This window comes from Crotalus tigris, unplaced genomic scaffold (assembly GCF_016545835.1).
Source record: "Crotalus tigris isolate CLP2741 ecotype Arizona unplaced genomic scaffold, ASM1654583v1 scf7180000018548.2558034, whole genome shotgun sequence".
NCBI lineage: Eukaryota > Metazoa > Chordata > Lepidosauria > Squamata > Viperidae > Crotalus > Crotalus tigris.
This window is the reverse complement of record NW_024097071.1, coordinates 1,304,040-1,326,957: the sequence shown is the minus strand read 5'-3', so window position 1 is coordinate 1,326,957 and position 22,918 is coordinate 1,304,040. Positions and strand designations below refer to the sequence as shown.

At 39.8% G+C, this 22,918-nt stretch overlaps 1 protein-coding gene across 7 annotated transcripts in view; it reads left to right on the top strand.

Moving 5' to 3' along the window:
• The window catches only part of LOC120312838 (sodium-coupled monocarboxylate transporter 1-like), a 44,729-nt gene that overhangs the window by 3,104 nt on the left and 18,707 nt on the right, over positions 1-22,918 (top strand). For all 7 annotated transcript variants that reach the window (XM_039354097.1, XM_039354093.1, XM_039354094.1 and 4 more), the window contains exons 3-8: positions 44-95; positions 777-844; positions 1,665-1,819; positions 5,032-5,172; positions 17,275-17,404; positions 22,105-22,193. In XM_039354097.1, the coding sequence (XP_039210031.1) occupies positions 44-95; positions 777-844; positions 1,665-1,819; positions 5,032-5,172; positions 17,275-17,404; positions 22,105-22,193 (635 nt within the window). The remainder of the gene's footprint in view (positions 1-43; positions 96-776; positions 845-1,664; positions 1,820-5,031; positions 5,173-17,274; positions 17,405-22,104; positions 22,194-22,918) is intronic.

Genomic DNA, 22,918 nt, shown 5'->3' with positions numbered 1-22,918 from the left:
ATACCTATGTGCTCATGCTTCTTTCTTTCTGTTATTTCTGCAGATATTATACACCAGCATTGTTATATATTCTCCATCACTGGCTTTGAATAAAGGTACTGTGAACATTTATATCCTGCCTAGGACATAACATTCTAACACAGAAAAAGCTGCATAACCTAGAGCCAAACTTTATTGAGTTTGGAACAAAGAAAAGGATGACTACATAAACAAAACATAGTATCATTAAATAATTACTGCTGGAAAGTCTGAATGTGTCTACTTCTCATTCACTGCCCTACTTTTAAGTCTAATTCTTCTGAAGGTAATTTTGTCTTCCTGTGATTTATTATAAAAAAAACTTGTTGAGGAAAAGATTTCCAATTAGTTCATTGTTTAATTGATTTTTGTGTAAATTTTCTGTTCTTAGTTTGGGGTTAAAATAATCACAGGTTATTCTTTTCACTCTGGCACACCTCTTCCTGCTCTTCTCTCTTTTCACAGAGATTTGCTTACAGTCTCTCAAAATAACGAAGTCTTCTGAGAAGGAGGACTGAAGATAAATTTGCCTTTCACTTACATAGCAAAGTCTGTGCTTGAGACAAAGATGTGTACTCAGCTGAGACATTAGCTGTGTGCCTATGGGCTGTCAATTAAGAGGTTTTCAATCTATGTATGTACCATATACACTATAATTTATGGGGGTTTTGTGTACTTCTGATTAGCTTTTCTTTAATTAAATATATTTCTTCTGTGCTATCCTAGAAATATTTCAAAAACAATGTCTTTTTTTTCAGTTACAGGATTTCAGTTGTGGGGATCAGTAATAGCAACAGGATTAATCTGCACCTTCTACTGCTCAGTAGTATGTTAACAAATCTCTATAATTCACATTTTGTAAATTATTAGTAAAGCAATCCATGTTAGATTTAATATATGTTTTCCCTATTCTCTTATCCGGTACTTTCAAACATGGAAGCATATGGAATTTCATGTTTATAGTCTTAAATTGCAGAAAACTCATCTTTCTTAGATGCTTCAGAGTTAATTTAAAAAACTGTTTTTAAGGGCCTGGCCTTTTCACCATGTAAAAATTTCTGTATTATATAAAAAACAATCTATAGCAGCGGTTCTCAACCTTTGTGTGACGGCGACCCCTGTCACACGGACGCGCCGCCCCATGCGCGGTGCGCATGCGTGGCGGCGCCCCCTGAGGGGGAAAAATGGCGGATCGCGTTGTTTGGCGACCCCCGTAAAATGGTCGTTCGACCCCAAATGGGGTCGCGACCCATAGGTTGAGAACCGCTGATCTATAGACAAATATTTATAATATTATAATATAGCCTAATTAAAGAAAAAAGGCCCCTAAAAGAATATCACAAACACAGCAGCTCCTAGTTGTTTTCAGAAAAGAAGCTGATATTATTTAGAATATGAATATTAATATAGTCAGTTGAAACAAATTTGAATACTAGAATATAAACGAAAGCTCAACTTTTTAAAATTTTCTTTTCTAAAGGCAAATGAATATATACATGATCTATGCCAATATTTTTATTTTTAGTGGGTAATTTGTGCAAAAATGAAAACATTTGTCATTGAAACATATCCTTGTCAGATTTTATATGCATGTTTATATAGGCAGAGCATATATTTTACTATATATAATATCTGTTTCCGACTAGGGTGGCCTAAAGGCAGTAGTCTGGGCAGCTGTTTTCCAATATATACTGATGATAATTGGGCTTGGAGTAGTGTTTGCAAAGGCTGTGATAATTAAAGGAGGATTTGGCCCTATTCTAGATGATGCTTACCAGGGAGGAAGACTAAACATTTGGGAGTAAGTATTCTTTTGCATAGAAAGTAATAAAAAATGAAACTTTTTATTAAAACTATTAAAGTTTTTTTTAAATTTATGAATGCATATTTGAACAGGTGGACAACTGATATGAATCTAAATAATTTTTAAATAGCAAATTAACAAGCCATATAATAATAATAATAATAATAATAATAATAATAATAATAATATAGTTGATAGATTAACAACAGATCTCACTTCCCCCCCCCCGCCCTCCTTCCCCATCTGTAACTAGATCGTGGCATATGCTGGTATTTATTTATGTTTTTAGGATATCTATACTGTATATATCTTTTACGATTATAAGCCACCCAGAATGCCCTGTGCTAAGGTGGGTGGCCATTAAACTTTATAAATAAATAAATAATAAACATTTTGTATTAATACAAGTTACTATAACAAGCTGATTTGGGTTCTTTTTAAAGAACAGTCATTTATATTATATCTAAACAGAAATATTCTCTCTCTTAGGATCTTACTGTCATCTTTTTAAAGTGACTGCTAAAGGCTTGTCTCTTCACCTAAATCTTCTGTATATATGAATGCCAGATTAAATTAGAGAGTCATCTTTCTTCTTAGTGATAACCATTTGTATTAAAAGAAATAGAAGATACTCTTGAATAACAATGTAACTCAGGAAGAAAAGCTTCTATCTTGTTTAGACTATCTGTATACCTACAATAAAAAGTTATCAAAGTTAAATATTTTTACTATCCTAATAAATTTAATAAGGTTGACCAGGAGGTAGGAATTTTTGTTGGTCTGTATGAACCATAGCAACAGGATTCTCTTCTTTTGAAATTTAAAAAGTAAAATTTCTAAATAATGGTGACAGTAATGCCAAAGCAGTAATTGTACAAAAATTCTAAATCCTTGCCACTGTCGTTTCATGATGAGATGTGACTGACTCAGATGATTCTCACAATATGTTGACATAATTATAGCCCATGAAATGCCAGTCACCATTTGTAGGTAGTCCTTCAGAGAAAACTTTCTTCCCCAATAGTTTTCAGACTGTACCATGTGTCTTAATTGTGTGCTAAGTTCAGAAATTAGTCTTCTCTGCCGCCTTTTTCAGAAAGCCATAAGAAATATTTTTTGCCAATGCATAGTCCTCCACTTTTCTTTGTTTAATTCAACTAATATTTTCTCCAACTTGCAATGAGAAAGAAAAAAAATGGCAACAATTTGGAGTTCCATACCTTTCTTTATGGAATGAAATATTTTGTGATATTGTAATATGTTATAGGCAAAATAGGAGCTTGTTCTAGATCAGGGGTGTCAAACTGCCGGCCCGTTGGCCGATATGTCATGAAGAAACCGCACCCACCCCATTGCCAGCAATGGGGGAAAAGTTCCGATACGTTGTGTGACGTCTGCTCACATGACAACATGACTACATGAGAAGTGTCACTTATAAGACTGACTTTTTAAAGTAAATAATAATAATAATAATATAAAAAAACAACTTGGAAGGGACCCTGGAGGTCATCTAGTCCAATTCCCTGCTCAGGCAGGAAACCCTATACCATTTCAGACAAATGACTGTCCAGTCTCTTTTTAAAAACTTCCAGTGTTGGAGTATTCACTGCTTCTGGAAGCAGGTTGTTCCACTGATTAAGTGTTCTAACTGTCAGAAAATTTCTCCTTAGTTCTAGGTTGCTTCTCTCTTTGGTTAGTTTCCATCTGTTGCTTCTTGTCCTGCCTTCAAGTGCTTTGGAGAATAGCTTGACTCCCTCTTCTTTGTGGCAGTCCCTGAGATATTGGAACACCCCTCGTCCTTCTCTTCATTAGACTAGACATACCTAATTCCAGCAACCGTTCCTTATATGTTTTAGCCTCCAGTCCCCTAATCATAGCCTCCAGTCCCCTCTTCTCTGTACTCTTTTTAGAGTCTCAACATATTTTTTACATTGTGGTGACCAAAACTGGAGGCAGCATTCCAAGTGTGGCCTTACCAAGGTATTGTAAAGTGGTATTAACACTTCACGTGATCTTGTTTCTATCCCTCTGTTAATGCAGCCTAGCACTGTGTTGGCTTTTTTGGCAGCTGCAGCACGCTGCTGGCTCATATTTAAGTCATTGTCCATTAGGACTCCAAGATCCCTCTCACAGTTGCTATACTGAGCAAGGTACCACCTATACTATACCTGTGCATTTGGTTTCTCTTGCCTAAATATAGAGTCTTACTTTTTTCACCATTGAATTTCATTTTGCTAGATACTGCCCAATGTTCAAGTCTGTCCAGATCCTTCTGTATCTTAAGCCTATCTTCTGGAGTATTGGCTATTCCTGCCAGCTTGGTGTCGTCTGCAAATTTAATAAGTTCCCCATCTATCCCCTCATCTAAATCGTTGATGAAGATGTTGAAGAGCTGTGGGCCCAGAACAAAGCCCTGGGACACCCCACTATACGCTTCCCTCCATGTAGATGCAGTTCCATTGAGGACCACATGCTGAATCTGGCCAGTCAGCCAGCTACAAATCCACCTGGTGGGGATGCTGTCTAACCCACATTTTTCTATCTCATCAGGTAGTAGGTTGTGGTCTACTTTATCAAATGCCTTACTGAAGTCCAAGTAAATTATATCCACAGCATTCCTCTGGTCCACTAATTTTGTCACCTGGTCAAAGAATGCAATAAAATTAGTCTGTTTTTCAAACCATGTTGGCTTTTGTAATGACTTTGTTTATTTATAGTTTCTATATCAGTGGTTCTCAACCTTTTTAATGCCACAACCCCCAACTGGTCGTGAGTCAAGGACTACTCAACCGGTCGTAAGTCGAGGACTACTCAACTGGTGCAGCACCGTTTGCAGAATGGGACTTTTGGCGGGCTCAGCAGGGCAGAGACAGCCTGGACAATTCCTATTGGCTTTTGAAAGCCAATAGAATTAGACTCTATTCAAGAGAGTCTATTCTATTGGCTTTCAAAAGCCAATAGAATAAAAGGGAGTAGCACAGCTAAGGAAAAGGGGAAAAAAATGGCGGACTGCGTTGTTTGGCGACCCCCGTGAAATGGTCGCTCGACCCCAAATGGGGTCCCGACCCACAGGTTGAGAACCACTATTCTATATTTATACTGGGAAAAATATATATTTTTATTAAATTCAAATGTCCATTTTTTTTCCACTAAATTCTTGAGTTCTTTCAGTGATAAATTTAAATTATTTTCTTGAATTTTCTATGTAGCTTTAACCCAAATCCTTTGAAAAGACACACTGTGTGGACTGTTGTGATTGGTGGCACTTTTACTTCGGTTGGTATGTATGCAACAAATCAAAGTCAAGTTCAACGATATTTTGCTTGCAGATCACAATGGGATGCCAAATGGTAAGTCTACAGTTCCAATAAAAAAAATCCTTGTAGTAATAGGATGCGTGTGTGTGTGTGTGTGTGTGTGTGTGTGTGTGTGTGTGTGTGTAGTGGTTGGATAGCTTAGTGGTTAGAATACCGCCTTTGATGTGGGAGACCAGGGTTCAAATCCCTTACCATTATGTGTCCATGGGTAAAGACCCCCTGACGCTTCACTTTCCTACCTCAGAAAATGATAGTGACACGAACTGGGAGAGTCATGCCTATTCGGATGTCATCCGGATTAACAAGGTCCGTGTCAGATGTTGAGGAACCAGAACAGTCTGTAAGTGGTAAGTTTGTTACTGGAACAAACCATTCATGGAAAAAAACAAGAGAACTTGGTATTGATGAACTGCTACTACAACAGTAGATCTAATGAGAGGGGATATATGAAACATATGAGGGAACTATGGATGGACAGAAGACCTGCATCCCCACACCAACTGAGAAACAGCCAGATATCCAATGTTTTAACATAATGAAGAGGAAACTGCTCTCATAACTTGAAATAGACCAATTACACATTACATCCCATACCCAAGACATGGAAAAACAACTGGATGTGTAGCCAATCCCTGAAGCTGAGATGTCAATACCACCCTCTTCATTACAGAGCACAACAGCTGATAGAAGACATAAGATCATAGATAAACTAGCTGCAATCAACCCTCGAGACTGGTTGCCAAGGCTCATTAGAGAAGTACCATCAGATAGTATGCTAAAAGATGCTGTTCTGCATAGGCTTAAACCACTCAGCTAGATAATCACAAGGGCTGGATATGGATACATGTTCAAGAGTGGAATTACCATCAAGACTTCTGGTTTAAGTGGGGCTCCACTTCCCACGACTGATTTCGCCCTACCAGGGGGCTCTAAATGGGTTTAAAGTCACCCTGGAGAGGTGATGAAGAAGGAGGGGAATCTCGTAGATCATGGAAAGACAGCGGTCAAGGCTAGCTGCACTTCCGAATAAAAAAAACATCATTATCAGCATTTTAAACAATGTGCATGGAACTGGGTGAGATTATTAATCCTTTCTCTATTACTTCCTTCTCCCAAAAACTAGAGAAGGGGAGTGTGGACAACTGTGGGATCTGGCAGGGTGAGAGCTGTGAACCATAAACATAAAGCTTTTGCTGTGTCCCTGCATAACAGATACAGTGCGCTTGCTGATCTTAATAGAGACATTAAGAAGCCAGGTCAAGGTGTTGTTGTTGTTAATTGCGAAGTCGTGTCCGACCCGTCGCGACCCCATGGACAATGTTCCTCCAGGTCTTCCTGTCCTCTACCATCTTCTGGAGTCCATTTAAATTCACAGCTACTGCTTCAGTGACTCCATCCAGCCATCTCATTCTCTGTCGTCCCCTTCTTCTATTGCCCTCAATCTTTCCCAGCATTAGGCTCTTCTCCAGTGAATCCTTCCTTCTCATTAGGTGGCCAAAGTACTTGAGTTTCAACTTCAGGATCTGGCCTTCTAAAGAGCAGTCGGGGTTGATCTCTTCTAGGACTGACCGGTTTGAACGCCTTGCAGTCCAAGGGACTCGCAGGAGTCTTCTCCAGCACCATAGTTCAAAGGCCTCAATTCTTTGGCGCTCAGCCTTTCTTATGGTCCAACTTTCACAGCCATACATTGCAACTGGGAAAACCATGGCCTGGACTATACGCACTTTTGTTGGCAGGGTGATGTCTCTGCTTTTTAGAATGCTGTCTAGATTTGCCATAGCTTTCCTCCCCAGGAGCAAGCGTCTTTTAATTTCTTGGCTGCAGTCCCCATCTGAGGTGATCTTGGAGCCCAGAAAAATAAAATCTGTCACTACCTCCATTTCTTCCCCATCTATTTGCCAGGAATTGAGAGGGCCGGATGCCATGATTTTGGTTTTCTTAATGTTGAGTTTCAAGCCAACTTTTGCACTCTCCTTCTTCACCCGCATCAAGAGGCTCTTTAGTTCCTCTTCACTTTCTGCCATTAGAGTGGTATCATCTGCATATCTTAGGTTGTTGATATTTCTCCCGGCAATCTTAATTCCAACTTTTGATTCATCTAGCCCTGCCTTTCTCATGATGTGCTCTGCATATAAGTTAAATAGGCAGGGCGACAGTATACAGCCTTGCCGGACTCCTTTTCCAATTTTGAACCAATCAGTGGTTCCGTGTTCGGTTCTCACTGTTGCTTCTTGACCCGCATATAGGTTTCTCAAGAGACAAATGAGATGGTCTGGTACTCCCATCTCTTTAAGAACTTGCCACAATTTGTTGTGATCCACACAATCAAAGGCTTTTGCATAGTCAATGAAGCAGAAGTAGATGTTTTTCTGGAACTCCCTAGCTTTCTCCATGATCCAGCGTATGTTGGCAATTTGATCTCTAGTTCCTCTGCCTCTTCGAAATCCTGCCTGTACTTCTGGTAGTTCTCGATCCACATACTGCTGGAGTCTAGCTTGTAGGATTTTAAGCATAACTTTACTAGCATGTGAAATGAGTGCAATGGTGCGATAGTTTGAACATTCTTTGGCATTGCCTTTCTTTGGAATTGGAATGTAAACTGACCTTTTCCAATCCTGTGGCCACTGTTGAGTTTTCCAAATTTGCTGGCAAATTGAGTGTAGCACTTTTACTGCATCGTCTTTTAAGATTTTGAATAGCTCAGCTGGAATACTGTCACCTCCACTAGCTTTGTTGTTGCTCAGATTTTCTAAGGCCCATTTCACTTCACATTCTAGGATGTCTGGTTCGAGGTCAGTGACCATCTCATTGTGGTTATCTGGGATGTTAAGCTCATTCTTGTATAGTTCTTCTGTGTAGTTTTGCCATCTCTTCTTAATCTCTTCTGCCTCTGTTAGGTCTCTGCCATTTTGGTCCTTTATCATGCCCATCTTTGCATGAAACGTTCCCTTCATATCTCCAATTTTCTTGAAGAGATCTCTGGTCCTCCCTATTCTGTTGTTTTCTTCTATTTCTTTGCACTGTTCATTTAAGAAGGTATTCTTATCTCTTCTAGCTATTCTCTGGAATTCTGTATTCAATTGGGTGTATCTTTCTCTTTCTCCTTTGCCTTTCGCTTCCCTTCTTTCCTCAGGTATTTGCAAAGCTTCCTCAGACAGCCATTTGCTTTCTTGCATTTCTTTTTCTTTGGGATGGTTTTAGTTGCTACCTCTTGTACAATGTTGCGAACTTCCATCCATAGTTCTTCAGGCACTCTGTCTATCAGATCTAATTCCTTAAATCTATTTGTCACCTCTACTGTATATTCATCAGGAATATGATTTAGTTCATACCTGAGTGGCCTAGTGCTTTTCCCTACTTTTTTCAATTTAAGCCTAAATTTTGCAACGAGAAGCTCATGATCTGAGCCACAGTCAGCTCCTGGTCTTGTTTTTACTGACTGTATAGAGCTTCTCCATCTTTGGCTGCAGAGCACATAGTCAATCTGATTTCTATGTTGACTGTCTGGTGATGTCCATGTGTAGAGCCGTCTCTTGGGTTGTTGGAAAAGAGTGTTTGTTATGACCATCGTATTCTCTTGACAAAATTCTATTAGCCTGTGCCCTGCTTCATTTTGTACTCCAAGGCCAAACTTGCCTGTTATTCCGGTTATCTTTTGGCTTCCTACCTTAGCATTCCAATCCCCCATGATGATAAGGACATCATTTTTTGGTGTTAATTCTATAAGGTGCTGTAGGGCTTCATAGAAACGGTCAATTTCATCCTCTTCAGCACCAGTGGTTGGGGCATAGATTTGGACTACTGTGATATTGAATGGTTTGCCTTGGATTCGAATTGAGATCATTCTGTCATTTTGGGGATTGTATCCCAGTATTGCTTTTCCTATTCTTTTATTGACTATGAAGGCTACTCCATTTCTTCTGAGGGATTCTTGCCCACAGTAGTATACCTGATGGTCATCTGAGTTAAATTCACCCATTCCTGTCCATTTTAGTTCGCTGATTCCTAAGATGTTGATGTTCAGTCTTGTCATCTCTTTTTTGACTACGTCTAGCTTGCCTTGATTCATGGATCTTACATTCCAGGTTCCTATGGAGAAAAAATCTTTACAGCATCGGACTTTCCTTTCACCACCAGATATATCCACAGCTGAGCGTCCTTTCGGCTTTGGCCCAGTCGCTTCATTCTTTCTGGCGCTACTAGTACTAGCCCTCTGCTCTTCCCCAGTAGCATATTGGACACCTTCCGACCTGAGGGGCTCATCTTCCAGCGTCATATCTTTTTTCCTTTTAGTACTGTCCATGGGGTTTTCATGGCAAAGATACTGGAGTGGTTTGCCATTTCCTTCTCCAGTGGATCACATTTTGTCAGAACTCTCTGCTATAACCTGTCGGTCTTGGGTGGCCCTGCACGGCATAGCTTATAGCTTCATTGAGTTACGCAAGCCCCTTCGCCACGACAAGGCAGTAATCCATAAAGGGGAGGTCAAGATAGTTATGATAATAACTCAAATAAGCAGGGGGTTGTGGTCCAAGATGAAGAACTTGGTTTTTGACAGGGAGAAGTGTGAATCGGTATTACACATAAGTCATGCAAGAAGAGAAAGGCATCCAAAAAAAGAAGCCACCTTCTGGTTGGTGATTCAATTATAAGGGATGTAAATTTAGGAAAGGACACAGAGGTTTTGAAAGAGGTCAGGTGTCTTCCAGGTGCTACTGCCAGTAGAGACAAGAAACGTATTTTTAAAATAATGAAAAATGCCAGCAAGGACTGTGATGTGGATGCTATTGTACATCTTGGCACTAACGATCTGTCCCAAAAAGATGTACTCATTGTGCAGAATGATTTCCAAAACTTGGGGCAGGAACTTAGCAGGATAGACTGTAGGTTTACTTTTTCAGAGTTTTACCACTGTGTAAGGAGCAAAATGGAAAAGGCCAGCGTATAGCAGAATTCAATATGTGGCTAAAGGAGTGGTGTAAAGGGGAAGGCTTTGGTTATATTAGTCACGATGTCTGTAGCTGGTCCAATGAAAAAATGTACAAAAGAAATGGTTTGCATCCATCCAAGAAAGGGACTGAGTTACTTGGCAATAAATTCACAGATTTTCTGGAGGAATATTTAAACTAAACAACGGGGACAGTGAGTTAATTGATACAGAACATCCCTGTCCCCAGCACTCTAAAAATTATAGGGTTATCAGTGCATGTAACATAGATGTGTGTGTGGACAAGAATATCAACCTTGCTGTCAAGCAAAATCAAGCTTTTACTAGCGAGTGCCACACAAAGTGCACTAACCAAATAGGTGGTAAGAAAATAGGGGAACTCAGGCACCATACAGGTTATGTAGAAAGTAAACACAGGGTCAGTCATAAAGAACTCAGTGCAGAGTATGAACAGTAAACGGTGAACTAGAAATTCAGGTAAATGAGGGCAGATATGATATTGTTGCCATTACAGAAACATGGTAGGATGAAACCCACAAATGGAACAGTTAGAGGGATTTAAATTATTTAAAAGAAACAGACCAAACAAAAGAGGAGGTGGAGTTGCTTTCGATATAAGAAATAATTACATCTCTACAGAAATAGAGCAGAACAATGATGAAAACTGTCTTGAATGCATTTGGGTCAATATAAAAGGGGAGGAAATGACATTGCCATAGGTGTATACTATAGAGGAAACCAAACAGAGGAAATAGATGAATGTTTTGCTAATCAGCTAAGGTATGTAGGAAGCACATCACAATAGTAATGGGGGACTTTAATTACTCTGACATCAACTGGGAGACAAACTCTGCACCAAGTGGAAGATCAAACAGATTCCTGACAAACTTAGCAGACAACTTTGTCTCCCAAAAAGTAGAGAAGGGAATTAGGGGATTAGCCATATTGGATCTAATCCTCACTAACAGAGATGAAATGATAGAAGGTGTTGAAGCGACAGGAACCTTGGGGGGAAGTGATTATGCAATATTAGAATTCAACATAATGAAAGCACAAGCAATAGAACACAGTCAAACTAGAGTCTTAGCTAATTTCAATAGACATAGAGCTTTGGTAGGATTCCATGGATGAGAATCCTCAGGGGAAAACAACTCAAGAAGCTTGGGAAATTCTGAAAAGTGACATAATAAAAGCCCAGTCTAGCACATTACCAACAAAGAAGAAAAATAACAGCTCTCAAAAGAAACCAGCATGGCTGCATAAAGAACTCTCTGATAAATTGAAAGATAAAAAGGACAAGTATAAAAAGTGGAAAGAGGGGCACATAACTAAGGCAGAATGTCAGCAAATAGCCCAAGCCTGCAAAGATGAAGTGAGGAAAGCTAAGGCTCAAAATGAACTAAGGCTTGCGACCAAAGTAAAAAAATAACAAAAGCTTCTTTCAACATGTAAAAAACAAGAAAAATGTTAAGGAAATGTTTGGTCCATTAGTGAGGGAAAGTGCCCAGCCTAGACGAGTTCAAATCACAAGGACCAGATGGATTACACCCCAAGGTTCTCAAGGAACTGGCAGATGTGATCTCAGAACCACTGAACTATATTTTTCAAAGATCCTGGAGCACTGGGGAACTACCAGAGGACTGGAAAAGAACTGATGTAGTTCCCATCTTAAAAAAAGGTAAAAAATTAGATCCAGGAAACCAAAGACCTATCAGCCTGACCTCAATACCTGGGAAGATTCTGGAAAGGCAATCAAACAACGAATCAGCGAACACCTAGAAGCAAACAAAGTCATTACTAAAAGCCAATATGGGTTTGTCAAAAACAGATCATGTCAGACAAATCTTATCATATTCTTTGATCAGGTGACAAAATTTGTGGACCAGAGGAATGCTGTGGATATAATTTATTTGGATTTAGGTAAGGCATTTGATAAAGTAGATCACAACCTACTACTTGATAAGATAGAAAAATGTGGGTTAGACAGCATCACCACCAGATGGATTCGTATCTGGCTGACTGGCAATACTCAGCATGTGGTCCTCAATGGAAGCGCATCTGCATGGAGGGAAGTGTGTAGTGGGGTACTCCAGAGCTCTGTTCTAGGCCCAGTACTCTTCAACATCTTCATCAACGATTTGGACTAGGGGATAGATGGGGAATTCATCAAATTTGCAGACGACATGAAGCTGACAGGAATAGCCAACACTCCAAAATATAGGCTTTAGTCACCACGATGTGAAAAAGATGTTGAGACTCTAGAAAGAGTACAGAGAAGAGTAACAAAGATGATTAGGGGACTGGAGGCTAAAATATATAAGGAACGGTTGCTGGAATTGGGTATGTCTAGTTTAGGGGTTGGCAACCTTAAACACTCAAAGAGCCACTTGGACCCATTTCCCACAGAAAAAAAATACTGGGAGCTGCAAAACTCACACATGCATGCGTGCCCCCTGGAGGAGGGGGCTTGATTGAAGGGTTTAATTAAAAAGAAATAGAGGCTGCTGTGCATGAGTTCTCTCTCTCCCCCCGCTCCCTCCCTCTCTCTCCCTTCCTCTCTTTCTTTTCCTCCCACCCTCTATCTCCCCCTCTCTCTGATCTTCTGCTCACCTGACCAGCTGTCCTGATGCTGTTCTCCAACAAGTTGACACACATTCTTATTGGGCTGGCTCTCTCCTGCCCTTGGTCTGCCAGTCCTCTTCCCCCAATCAGTGTGAGTGTGTGTGTGTGTGTGTGTGTGTGTGTGTGTGAGAGAGAGAGAGAGAGAGATACTGCTTTCTGCTGCTTCCCGCTTCCTACTTCCTGCAGAGATGCAGCAAAGGCAGGAGCCCTGCTCAATAAGCTTGTCAGCTTATCAGAGAATAGTGTGAGGCCACTCTCTTTTTCACACACACACACACACACACACACACACACACACACACACACACACAGAGAGAGAGAGAGAGAGAGAGAAGAGAGAGAGAGAGAGAGAAGGGAAGTGCAAGTGCCTCTCTCTTCTCTGTCTCTCTCTCTGCAAATGGTGGAGGAGGAGTGGGAGCTGCAGGAAAAGGCTCAAAGAGCCACATGCGGCTCCAGAGCCGCAGGTTGCCAACCCGTGGTCTAGTTTAATGAAGAGAAGGACTAGGGTTAACATGATAGCAGTGTTCCAATATCCCAGGGGTTGCCATAAAGAAGAGGGAGTCAAGCTATTCTCCAAAGCACCTGAAGGCAGGACAAAAAGCAACGGATGGAAACTAATTAAGGAGAGAAGCAATCTAGAACTAAGGAGAAACTTCCTGACAGTTAGAACAATTAACCAGTGGAACAGTCTGCCTCCAGAAGCGGTGAATGCTCCAACACTGGAAGTTTTTAAGAAGAGACGACAGCCATTTATCTGTAATGGTATAGGGTTTCCTGCCTGAGCAGGTGGTTGGATAGATGACCTCCAAGGTCCCTTCCAACTTCATCATCATCATTATTATTATTATTATTAAGCAAGTTCTTAATTTAAAATCTAAATTAGGGAATCCCCAGAAAATGACTACAAAGAAAGAACAAGGAACCCAGAAAATAGAAGAGAGTTTAGAAAAAAATGATCCAAAGTCAGAGAAAATAAAGGAAGGAAACTATAGACTGACACAGACAAAGAAAAATATTGAAGACCCAGAGATAATATCAGAAATGGAAAGAACACACCATCCCTTAAGACCTCAGAATATACTTGAAAATAAGGAAGAAGATTGTATAGAACATACTATAGAGCCCTCAAAAGAAGTGTTAGGAACTGGGAAACAAGAAATGAAATGAAAAGAGAAGCTGAGGGAGGAGGAACGTGGGAATACGACTGGGCTGAACTCCCCCTCAGAAATACTTTACTCAAATGGCTTTTCCTGTCACAAAGAGTACCCATAAATATTGAGGAAAAATGCTTTGATAATTTAAATACACGGTTTTGGAAGCCTATTTGGCAAATAAAGAAGGCTAGTTTAATGAAGAGAATGATGAGGGGGGACATGATAGCAGTGTTCCCATATCTCAGGGGCTGCCACAAAGAAGAGGGAGTCAAGCTATTCTCCAAAGCACCTGAATAATAATAATAAACTTTATTGGCATTGTATGTGTATATATAATGAAAGATGAAAGAGCATCGAGAAATACATCAGTAAGATGGCACCCAAAGATGAACTGCTGAGAGAATGCCTGAAGCAGCAGCAGATATGGAAGATCAAGCAGAGGAAGTGCCATGGCAAGACAAGACCCTATATAGGATCTATCAATGACAGATAACTGAAGTGGCGGACATTGGGAAATCCTACCAATGATTGGAAAGAGCTGGAAGAAAAGATAGCAGCACAAGAACAGGCATTAAGCACCAGCTCCATAGAAGCAGGACCTACCACACTAGACAGGACCTAATTGCAGATTGTGCAGAGGGGCCTCAGAGATAGTCCAACATATAATGGCAGGGTATAAGATGGCAGGAATAGCATACAGTGAACAGCACAACCAAGTAGCTGGCATTGTATAACATCTGCACAGAATACAGGCTAGACCATCCTAAGTCCAGATAGGAGATCCCACAGAAGATCATGAAGAATAAGAAAGCTAAAGACATGTAAGGTCTTGTCTCAGCTATTGCTTCCAAGAAAGCAAAACTCCTGAAACTGACATCATTTCAAAGGGAACTTTTATTGAGAGACAGTGATAGAATAGCAAGGCAAGATCTGAAGAATTCCCATGCAAAACATTACATTAAAACTCTCCCTTCAACCCCTCCCCAGTGCCCAATGGTTCAGTATGATTTTGGCCAATTCACAGATGTGACGTTGTTATGGGAATCGAGGTGATAAAGCCACAGCTCTCAGGCATTTTGTTTTTGTCTCGGTCTCTTCCCAGCAGAGTAAAGATAAGACAGAAATGCCCCAGGTACATTCCTCCTCCCTTTCTCACCCTGAGGGATGCATCAAAGGTGAAAGAACAAAGTAAAAGAAATGCATCCCAAAGCCCACAGAGCTCCCCCCTCCCCAAAGAGTGAAACCTCCCCCTCCCAACAGAATGGCAGTACCTGAAAACAAAATGAAATTAATATATAGTTTGAGGATCAGACATGCTGCTCCCCTAAAAGAAGGGGAGATCCACCTGGAGAAATAGAAAATAATAAAAATGGAGAGAAAAGAAATGAGAAGTTAGTTAGGTTTGTCCGGATAATGTGCATGAAAGCATTTGAGTAATCTTGGGGTTCTAACATGTTTTTTATGGACCCATTCATTTTGGGATGCTGGGCGGTCCTTCCAACCACAAGATACTGGATAGCTCCATGGTGTTTATGGGAGTCTAGTATTTCTTTGATTTCAAAATGCTGCTCACCCTCTATCATAATGGATTGTGGTGTTGGGGCTGTCATTGGCCGTAAAGGCAAGTTTATCTCATGTTTTAATAAACTGCAGTGAAATACGGGGTGGATCTGCCTTAATGCTTTGGAAAGTTCTAGTTCTACTGTAACTGGGTTTATGATGTGTTTGATGGGGAAGGGACCTACATATTTTGGTCCTAACTTTTTGGAGAGCTGCAATGATTGTAAGAACCTAGTAGATAGGTGTACTCTGTCCCCAATGTGGAAAGGTTTAGGTTCCACTCTCTTTTTATCTGCTTGAGATAGGCTTCTCTGGCCTCATCTAGATCTTTTCTAACAACCGGCCAGGTGTTTTGCAGCTGATTCATCCATTACTTAAGGGAAGGGATGGTGGATTTATTAGCTGGCAGTTCAGATATTGGGTTAAAAATCTGTCCTGCGGCCACTTGGAAAGGGGTGTATCCCATGCTAGAGTGTATGGCATTGTTAAATGCCACTTCAGCAAATGGTAAAAGGTCACTCCAATTATCCCGTTGGTAGTTGATGAAGCTTCTCAAATACTATTCCAGAACCAAGTTCGTTCTGTCCCCCATTCGTTTGAGGATGATGACTAGAACTCAAGTCCTGTTCTGTGCCCAAGAGGTCCAAAAACGCCTTCCAGAACTTTGAGGTGAATTGGACCCCTCTATCTGAAATTATATGGTGAGGGGCCCCATGCAGTCAGTAAATATGTTTGGAGGAACAGCTTCGCTAGGGTCTTGGCAGTTGGGATCTTCTGGCACAGGATAAAGTGGACCTGCTTTGAAAACAGGTCAGTCACTACCCAAATGACAGTGTTTCCTGCGCTTTCTGGCAGTTCTATAGTGAAGTCCATAGAGATCTTTCTCCAAGGTGCTGAAGGGTTTGCTACTGGCTGCAAAAGGCCAGGCGTTTTTCCTTGTCTTTATTTTGGTGCTGCACAAGTTGGGCAGCTGGCCAAATAACTTTCAATGTCCTTTTATAACGATAGCCACCAGAATTGCCACCTCAATAAGTGTAGGTTTTTTACAAATTCAAAGTGTCCCACAAGTTTTGAATTGTGGGAGACTTGCATTGTTTTCAGTCTTTGGGTGGAGGGGACGTACAGATCTAGATACATAGGCAATTACTAGCCAATAAATCAGACATTGTGGTAGTAGACAAGGTTCAAATGTTAGTGGTTGTGATAGATGTAGCAGTGACAAGTGGCAGCAACATCAGGAAGGAATAGAGCTGCTGAAGAAGTATCAGGATCTGAAAGACAAACTGCAGAGGAAAGATCAAAGTGGACTAGTGGTGGTAAGAGCACTGTGACTCCTAAGCTAGGAGAGTGGCTCTTAACAGATTCCAGGAACAACATCAGAGCTCTCTGTCCAAAAGAGTGCAGTGCCAGGACATTTGAGATCCTGCACAGAACCCTCAAATTCCCAGGTGTCTGGAAGTATTTTTTGGTAATACTGGCAAGATAATCACAGTGTTCTTGGGATGGGAAGGAATAAGAGGAAATGGTAAATATTCTGCTTCAAACTCCAAATGAAAGGTGGTATACTAATCTAGTATATCTCATAAAGCAAACAAAAGTACAAAACTAAAACAATCCTCCAGTAATTATACTTTGCCATTTCAATTCATTTTTTTCATTTAAATTTTGGTAATCCTTTCTTGCATTACAATTAGTATAAAATTTTAAAACTTTAAAAGGAAAGCACTAATACTTCATATTTTGCTCAGTGTAAAAATATTACAGCATATAAATGTGGCATGCTTCTATGATAATATAATTTTAGAAAGAACATTTTCTAATCTTCCAATCATTTATAAAATTTTATTATAGGGCTCTATATCTGAATCTTGTGGGCCTCTGGATAGCTCTGATTTTTGCATCACTGGATGGAATATCAATGTATTCAATATACAAGGATTGTGATCCATTGACATCCGGAATTGTATCAGCCCCAGATCAGGTTTAGTATTTGGTACAAGTGAAATATTTGTCATTTGGATTTGTTGTATCTTTTCTTTGCATCTCCCATATAAATAATTTATGGTCATATTTTGGAAAAATTAAAATGTTTATACCAAAATGTACTGAGGTTTCATCAGTATGCTGATGATACCCAGCTATATATCTCTTCCCCGAGCTCTCTCAGTGAAGCGGCTGATGTGATGGGCCGTTGCCTTGAAGCTGTGAGGGTCTGGATGGGGGTTAACAGACTCAGGCTCAATCCTGACAAGACCAAGTGGCTTTGGATATTGCCTCCCAAGGATCATGTTAACTGTCCAGTGTTGACTCTAGCAGGGGAAAATATACCCCCTTCGGAGCGAGTTCACAATTTGGGTGTCCTCCTTGATCCACAGCTGAAATTGGAACATCATTTGACGGCTGTGGCTGGGAAGACCTTTGCACAAGTTCATCTGTTGCACCAGTTGTGACCCTACCTGGACCGGGAGGCTCTCCTTACAATCACTCATGCCCTTGTGACCTCATGCCTGAACTACTGCAACGCGCTCTACATGGGGCTACCCTTGAAAAGTATTCGGAGACTGCAGTTGGTCCAGAATGCAGCTGCACGAGTGATAGTGGATGTTCCTCGGTACACCCACGTTACACCTATCCTCCGTGAGCTGCACTGGTTGCCTATTGGTCTCCGGGTCCAATTCAAGGTGTTGGTTATTACCTTTAAAGTTCTATATGGCTCAGGGCCAGGCTATTTGCGAGACCGCCTACTACCTCATAGTTCCCTTCGTCTGGTTAGATCCCACAGGCTGGGCCTCCTTCAGGTCCCGTCGGCCAAGCAGTGCCATTTGGGGCCGCGTGGGAGGGCTTTCTCTGATGGCGCCCACATCTTGGAACCAGCTCCCCCCAGAGATTAGGACCGTTCCCGCCCTGTTTGTTTTCTGCAAGCTGCTTAAGACCTGGCTTTTCCGGCAGGCCTGGGGTTTATAAAACCTGACCCCTGGATGAATGTTATTGTATTGTTTGTTTTGTTAATGTTATATTGTGTTTTTATTGTTAGCCGCCCGGAGTCCTGTGGGAGTGGGGCGGTCTATAAATTGTAATAAATAAATAAATAAATAAATAAAATACTATATTATTAGAAATAGATGTAAATCTATGAAGGAAGAGAATGATGTATTTCTGGAGTGGGGAGAAACAGACTGGATCTTGTAACATTATCCTGGGACACATATATTTGCTTTCATTTGTAAAGTGTTTTCAAATGTATCTGATGCAATATAACAACTACTGTTAACATGAATGATTGGCTTCTCTTTGGTAGCAAAAATGAAGTTGTTTAAGAATCTGTTTCTACATTGTATGAATACCTATACATCTTCCTTCTATGAACTGGATTTCAAATTAACATTGACTTAACATTGATTTACTCTTTTAAGCATGCATTTTGCTTTTTGAATAGCAGGGAATAATGGTGCCTAGGATGTTTCAGATTATGTAACTAATACAAATATATGTACTGGATATCAAGGATCTTCTCACTATCATTCATACTTCAATGAATTTATATAACTTTATAGAACCTTTTTTCTGGGCTGCTTTGGAAGACCATTCAGAGTTTCGCTTGTACAAAATACCTTGATGTATTTTCTATCAGCAGCTGTGCAAGGGAATATATAATATGTATCCTAGTTTAGTTCATTGACTATTAATTTCTAAGGACAAACAATTTAAAATGTTTATGGGCCCAATGTATCTTAGAATTATTTTCAGTTTTAGTCTGAGGAATACAAATTCTCCTGGTCTTATGCTAGTAGGAACAGACCAGAATTTTTTTATGACAAAAGAAAGAGAATAAAATATAAAGATGTAATTTCCCCCCTTTTTAACCTTGATCAAATAAATCTGTAAAGACGCTAAGAAAAAGACTCAGGCATGTCTTGAGCAGAGCTGCTTGTCACAGCTTGAGACAGCTTGAGAGTCTCTCTGTGTTTATTGGTTTTTATATACTTTTCACATACATAGACTTTTACCATTAAATGCTGATATTTTACATTCATAAGTTGAACCATTAGATGCTGACATAAAGTTTCTTCATTGGAAAATTCCTTCATATAAGCAACTATTTTCTAGTAACATATTACCTGATCAGAGACCAGGTAAAAACAAATACAGATAGATCAAAAGGAGAAAGAACTGACAAAGGCAGGAAGAGATAGGAAGTAACTTAAGCATATTATCTATTTAGGTAGGTGAGGTATTAAGTCAAAAGGGGATGACCTTTTGGCTGCTTCATTGGGACAAAGGGTATCAAGAGGTTATGAAGTTTGGGGGGGGGGAAGCATGGCAGTTTGCTGCACGTGCAGTTTTTCCCCACATAAATCAACTTAATATTTCTTCCCTTTATTTTTTTTAACAATTTTAGTCTTTAATCCTTTCAAATATTTTCCTACCTTTATTTCTTTTCTTTTTTCTTGTTTCTTCTTACCAAGTTTTTCAAAACTTTAACAGGTCTCCTTTATAAGTCTAATATAAGAAAATTATCCCAGTCATTCTCCAGGTTTGTTATTTGCATGTCCCTTTTAATTATTAAGAGAGCATTTGGATCATTTGTATATCCACTATTTCATATTTTTTCCTGATCATTCTTATCAGCAGTCCTTTTTAAATGTATGTTCAACTCTATTTCCATCTTATCTAGTTCTAGATTTAAATAAATGAATAGAAATGATAATTATCTAATGTTATAAATATCACAAACATCATAAAACATATGACAATTTTTTCCTTTTTTGATGGGTAAAATTTCCTTTAAAATATAAATTAAACTGTTCTTGAATCCATTCTTTAATATCAGAAACAATATTGCTGTCCCAATTTTTCAAAATAATTCTACTAGTGCAGGAGTCAGCAACCTTAAACACTCAAAGAGCCACTTGGACTCATTTCCCAGAGAAAAGAAAACACTGGGAGCTGCAAAACCTGTGCGCGCTTCCTGCTGAGACACAGCAAAGGCAGGAGCCCTGCCCAATAAGCTTGTCAGCTTGTCCGAGAACAGTGTGAGGCCACTCTCTTTTTTACACATACACACAGAGAGAGAGAGAGAGAGAGAGAAGGGAAGCGCAAGTGCCTCTCTTTGTCTCTCTCTCTCTGCAAATGGCGGAGGATGCTGGGAGCCTCAGGAGAAGGCTCAAAGAGCCACATGTGGCTCTGGAGCTGCGGGTTGCTGACCTGTGTACTAGTGATACCCCAGGCCTTTTGAAAATTCCTACCAAAATACTGAATGTATTGTTTTGGCAAAGAAATAGAATAATTAAATAAAATTACTAAAAATATATTCAAAATCTGCCACTGCCAAATAAGTAGTATATTAGATTGCTTAATAAAAATTGTGAAGAGTTCCAGAATTAAATAGAAAAGCAAAGGAAAAAATGGACAATAAAATGCATCTGAAATTAATCACTCTGTTGTAACTATTGTACAAGATTGGTGATGATAAATTTCTATCCATTTTATGAACAAAATGTGAACCCGTGTTTAATCACATTTCATAAGAAAATTAATCTGTGCCATAACAAGACTGACTTATATAGCAATTTAATAACTGCTGAATTATATAAAATTGCAGCCCCTGGCACCTGCATAAGGCTTTGTATGGAGCATACAGTATGCACTTAGAAGAAGATAGCATTTCATTTTGTTAGGGTTTTTTGCATATTATTGAAGTATAAATTCTACAGGATTGCAACAGCTGTATCAAAAATGTTACAGTCAAATATATTCTGAAACTTTCTGGAAGTTCAACTACCGTATATGCCGGCGTATTAGGCGACCCGGCGTATAAGACGACCCCCGTCTTTATAGCCAGGCCGCATTCCTAGAACGTTGTCTTATACCCGGAAACTACCAGTATTTCCGGCGTATAAGACGACTCAGCGTATAAGACGACCCCCGTCTTTGGCGCCGATTTCAGCGCTCGCGGAAGTCGTCTTATACGCCGGCATTTACGGTACTTTGTTCTTAATAATGTTGATAATCTTTGAAATAGTAATGTGTCAAAAAGAATGGCACTTCCAGATTGGTACTATTAGTTGTTTAACTAATAAACTAATATAAATTTTCAAATTAATTTTTCATAATTTTAATATTTACTAAATTAAAATACATGCTAATGTGTTTTATATAAACATATCTAAAGTCAATTAAAATTGATTAAATGGAGTAAAGAGAGATAACTTTATCCCAGCCAGATATATGATTAGAGAATCCCATAATTCCTGAGAAAGGGAATTATATAGGTGAAATATGAAATTCACCTAAATTTCAGTTTGTATTTGAAGAAACAATGTAGTTGAGACCCAATGGAGAAGAAGTTAGTTTATTTATTTATCAAATGTAGATATTGCCCATCTCACTCTCAGATAATTATGTTCTGTTAGATAATTCTATTTACAACATCCTCAGCAAGATTTCATCAGAATGGTGTAATATGCACTGAGGTGTCGTGATGTCAACCCGTATAAAAAGGATCATAGATTATGTAGATTGACAGCTAGAGAATAATATATGTTTGTGTAAGTCATAATTGTAGAGTGCTCAGATTACATGACTGAAGTTAAAAATATTTCAAAATTGATTTTCAATTATAGATTGCAAAGAGCAAAATAAAAATAGATATTTAATGTTTGTTAATTGTAATTTTTTTAGCTCATGCCATATTTTGTCCTGGATATTCTGGAAGATTATCCAGGCGTACCAGGACTTTTTGTGGCTGGAACCTTCAGTGCTTCATTAAGGTAAGCTTTAAGTTTGACATTATAAATCCTCACACTGATAAGTTTTAGTATGATAAGTTAGTGTTGTAGCTTTAGTTGTTAAATGAATGGTTTTAAGTCAAGTACAATCTGTACTATAAGACAAAATTTATTAAAAATGTGGTATCTTTTAAAAGTAAGGATAAATCCGGCAATCTCACCATTAGCAGTACCATCGCTGAGATTACCATCAAATGTGAAAAATGTTATAACAAAGAAAGTAAAGGTAGTCCTCGAGTTATGAGTGTAATGGAGTCTGCCCATTCCACTTGTAACTCAAAAACTCGTGGAAGTGAATCTCGTACCTCAAACCAGGTCATTCTCTTGCTTGTTATGACACATGTGGCTCGTTAAGTAAACATGAGGTATCTCAGGGTGGGGAAGGCCATGGAGGGCCTAGTGCTTCCCCCTTCCTGCTACGCTGGACTCACCTTGAAAAGATCTGTCTTCTCTCTGCTGCGGTTCCTGCTACTGTCCGGATCTGAGGCCGGGGGACGTTTCCAGTGCCTCCAGAGACTGGATGGGGGCATTGGAGGCCTTTTCCAGGCCACTGCCATCCTGATCTGAGGCTGGGGGACACTTCTGTGGACCTCCAGTGGCCTGATCCAGGCGCCAGAGGCCTCCATGCCACTGCTGCTTGGATCTGAGCCAGGGGACGCTTCCACAGCTCTCCAGCGTCCCAATCCGGGCACCGGAGGCCTTCTCCA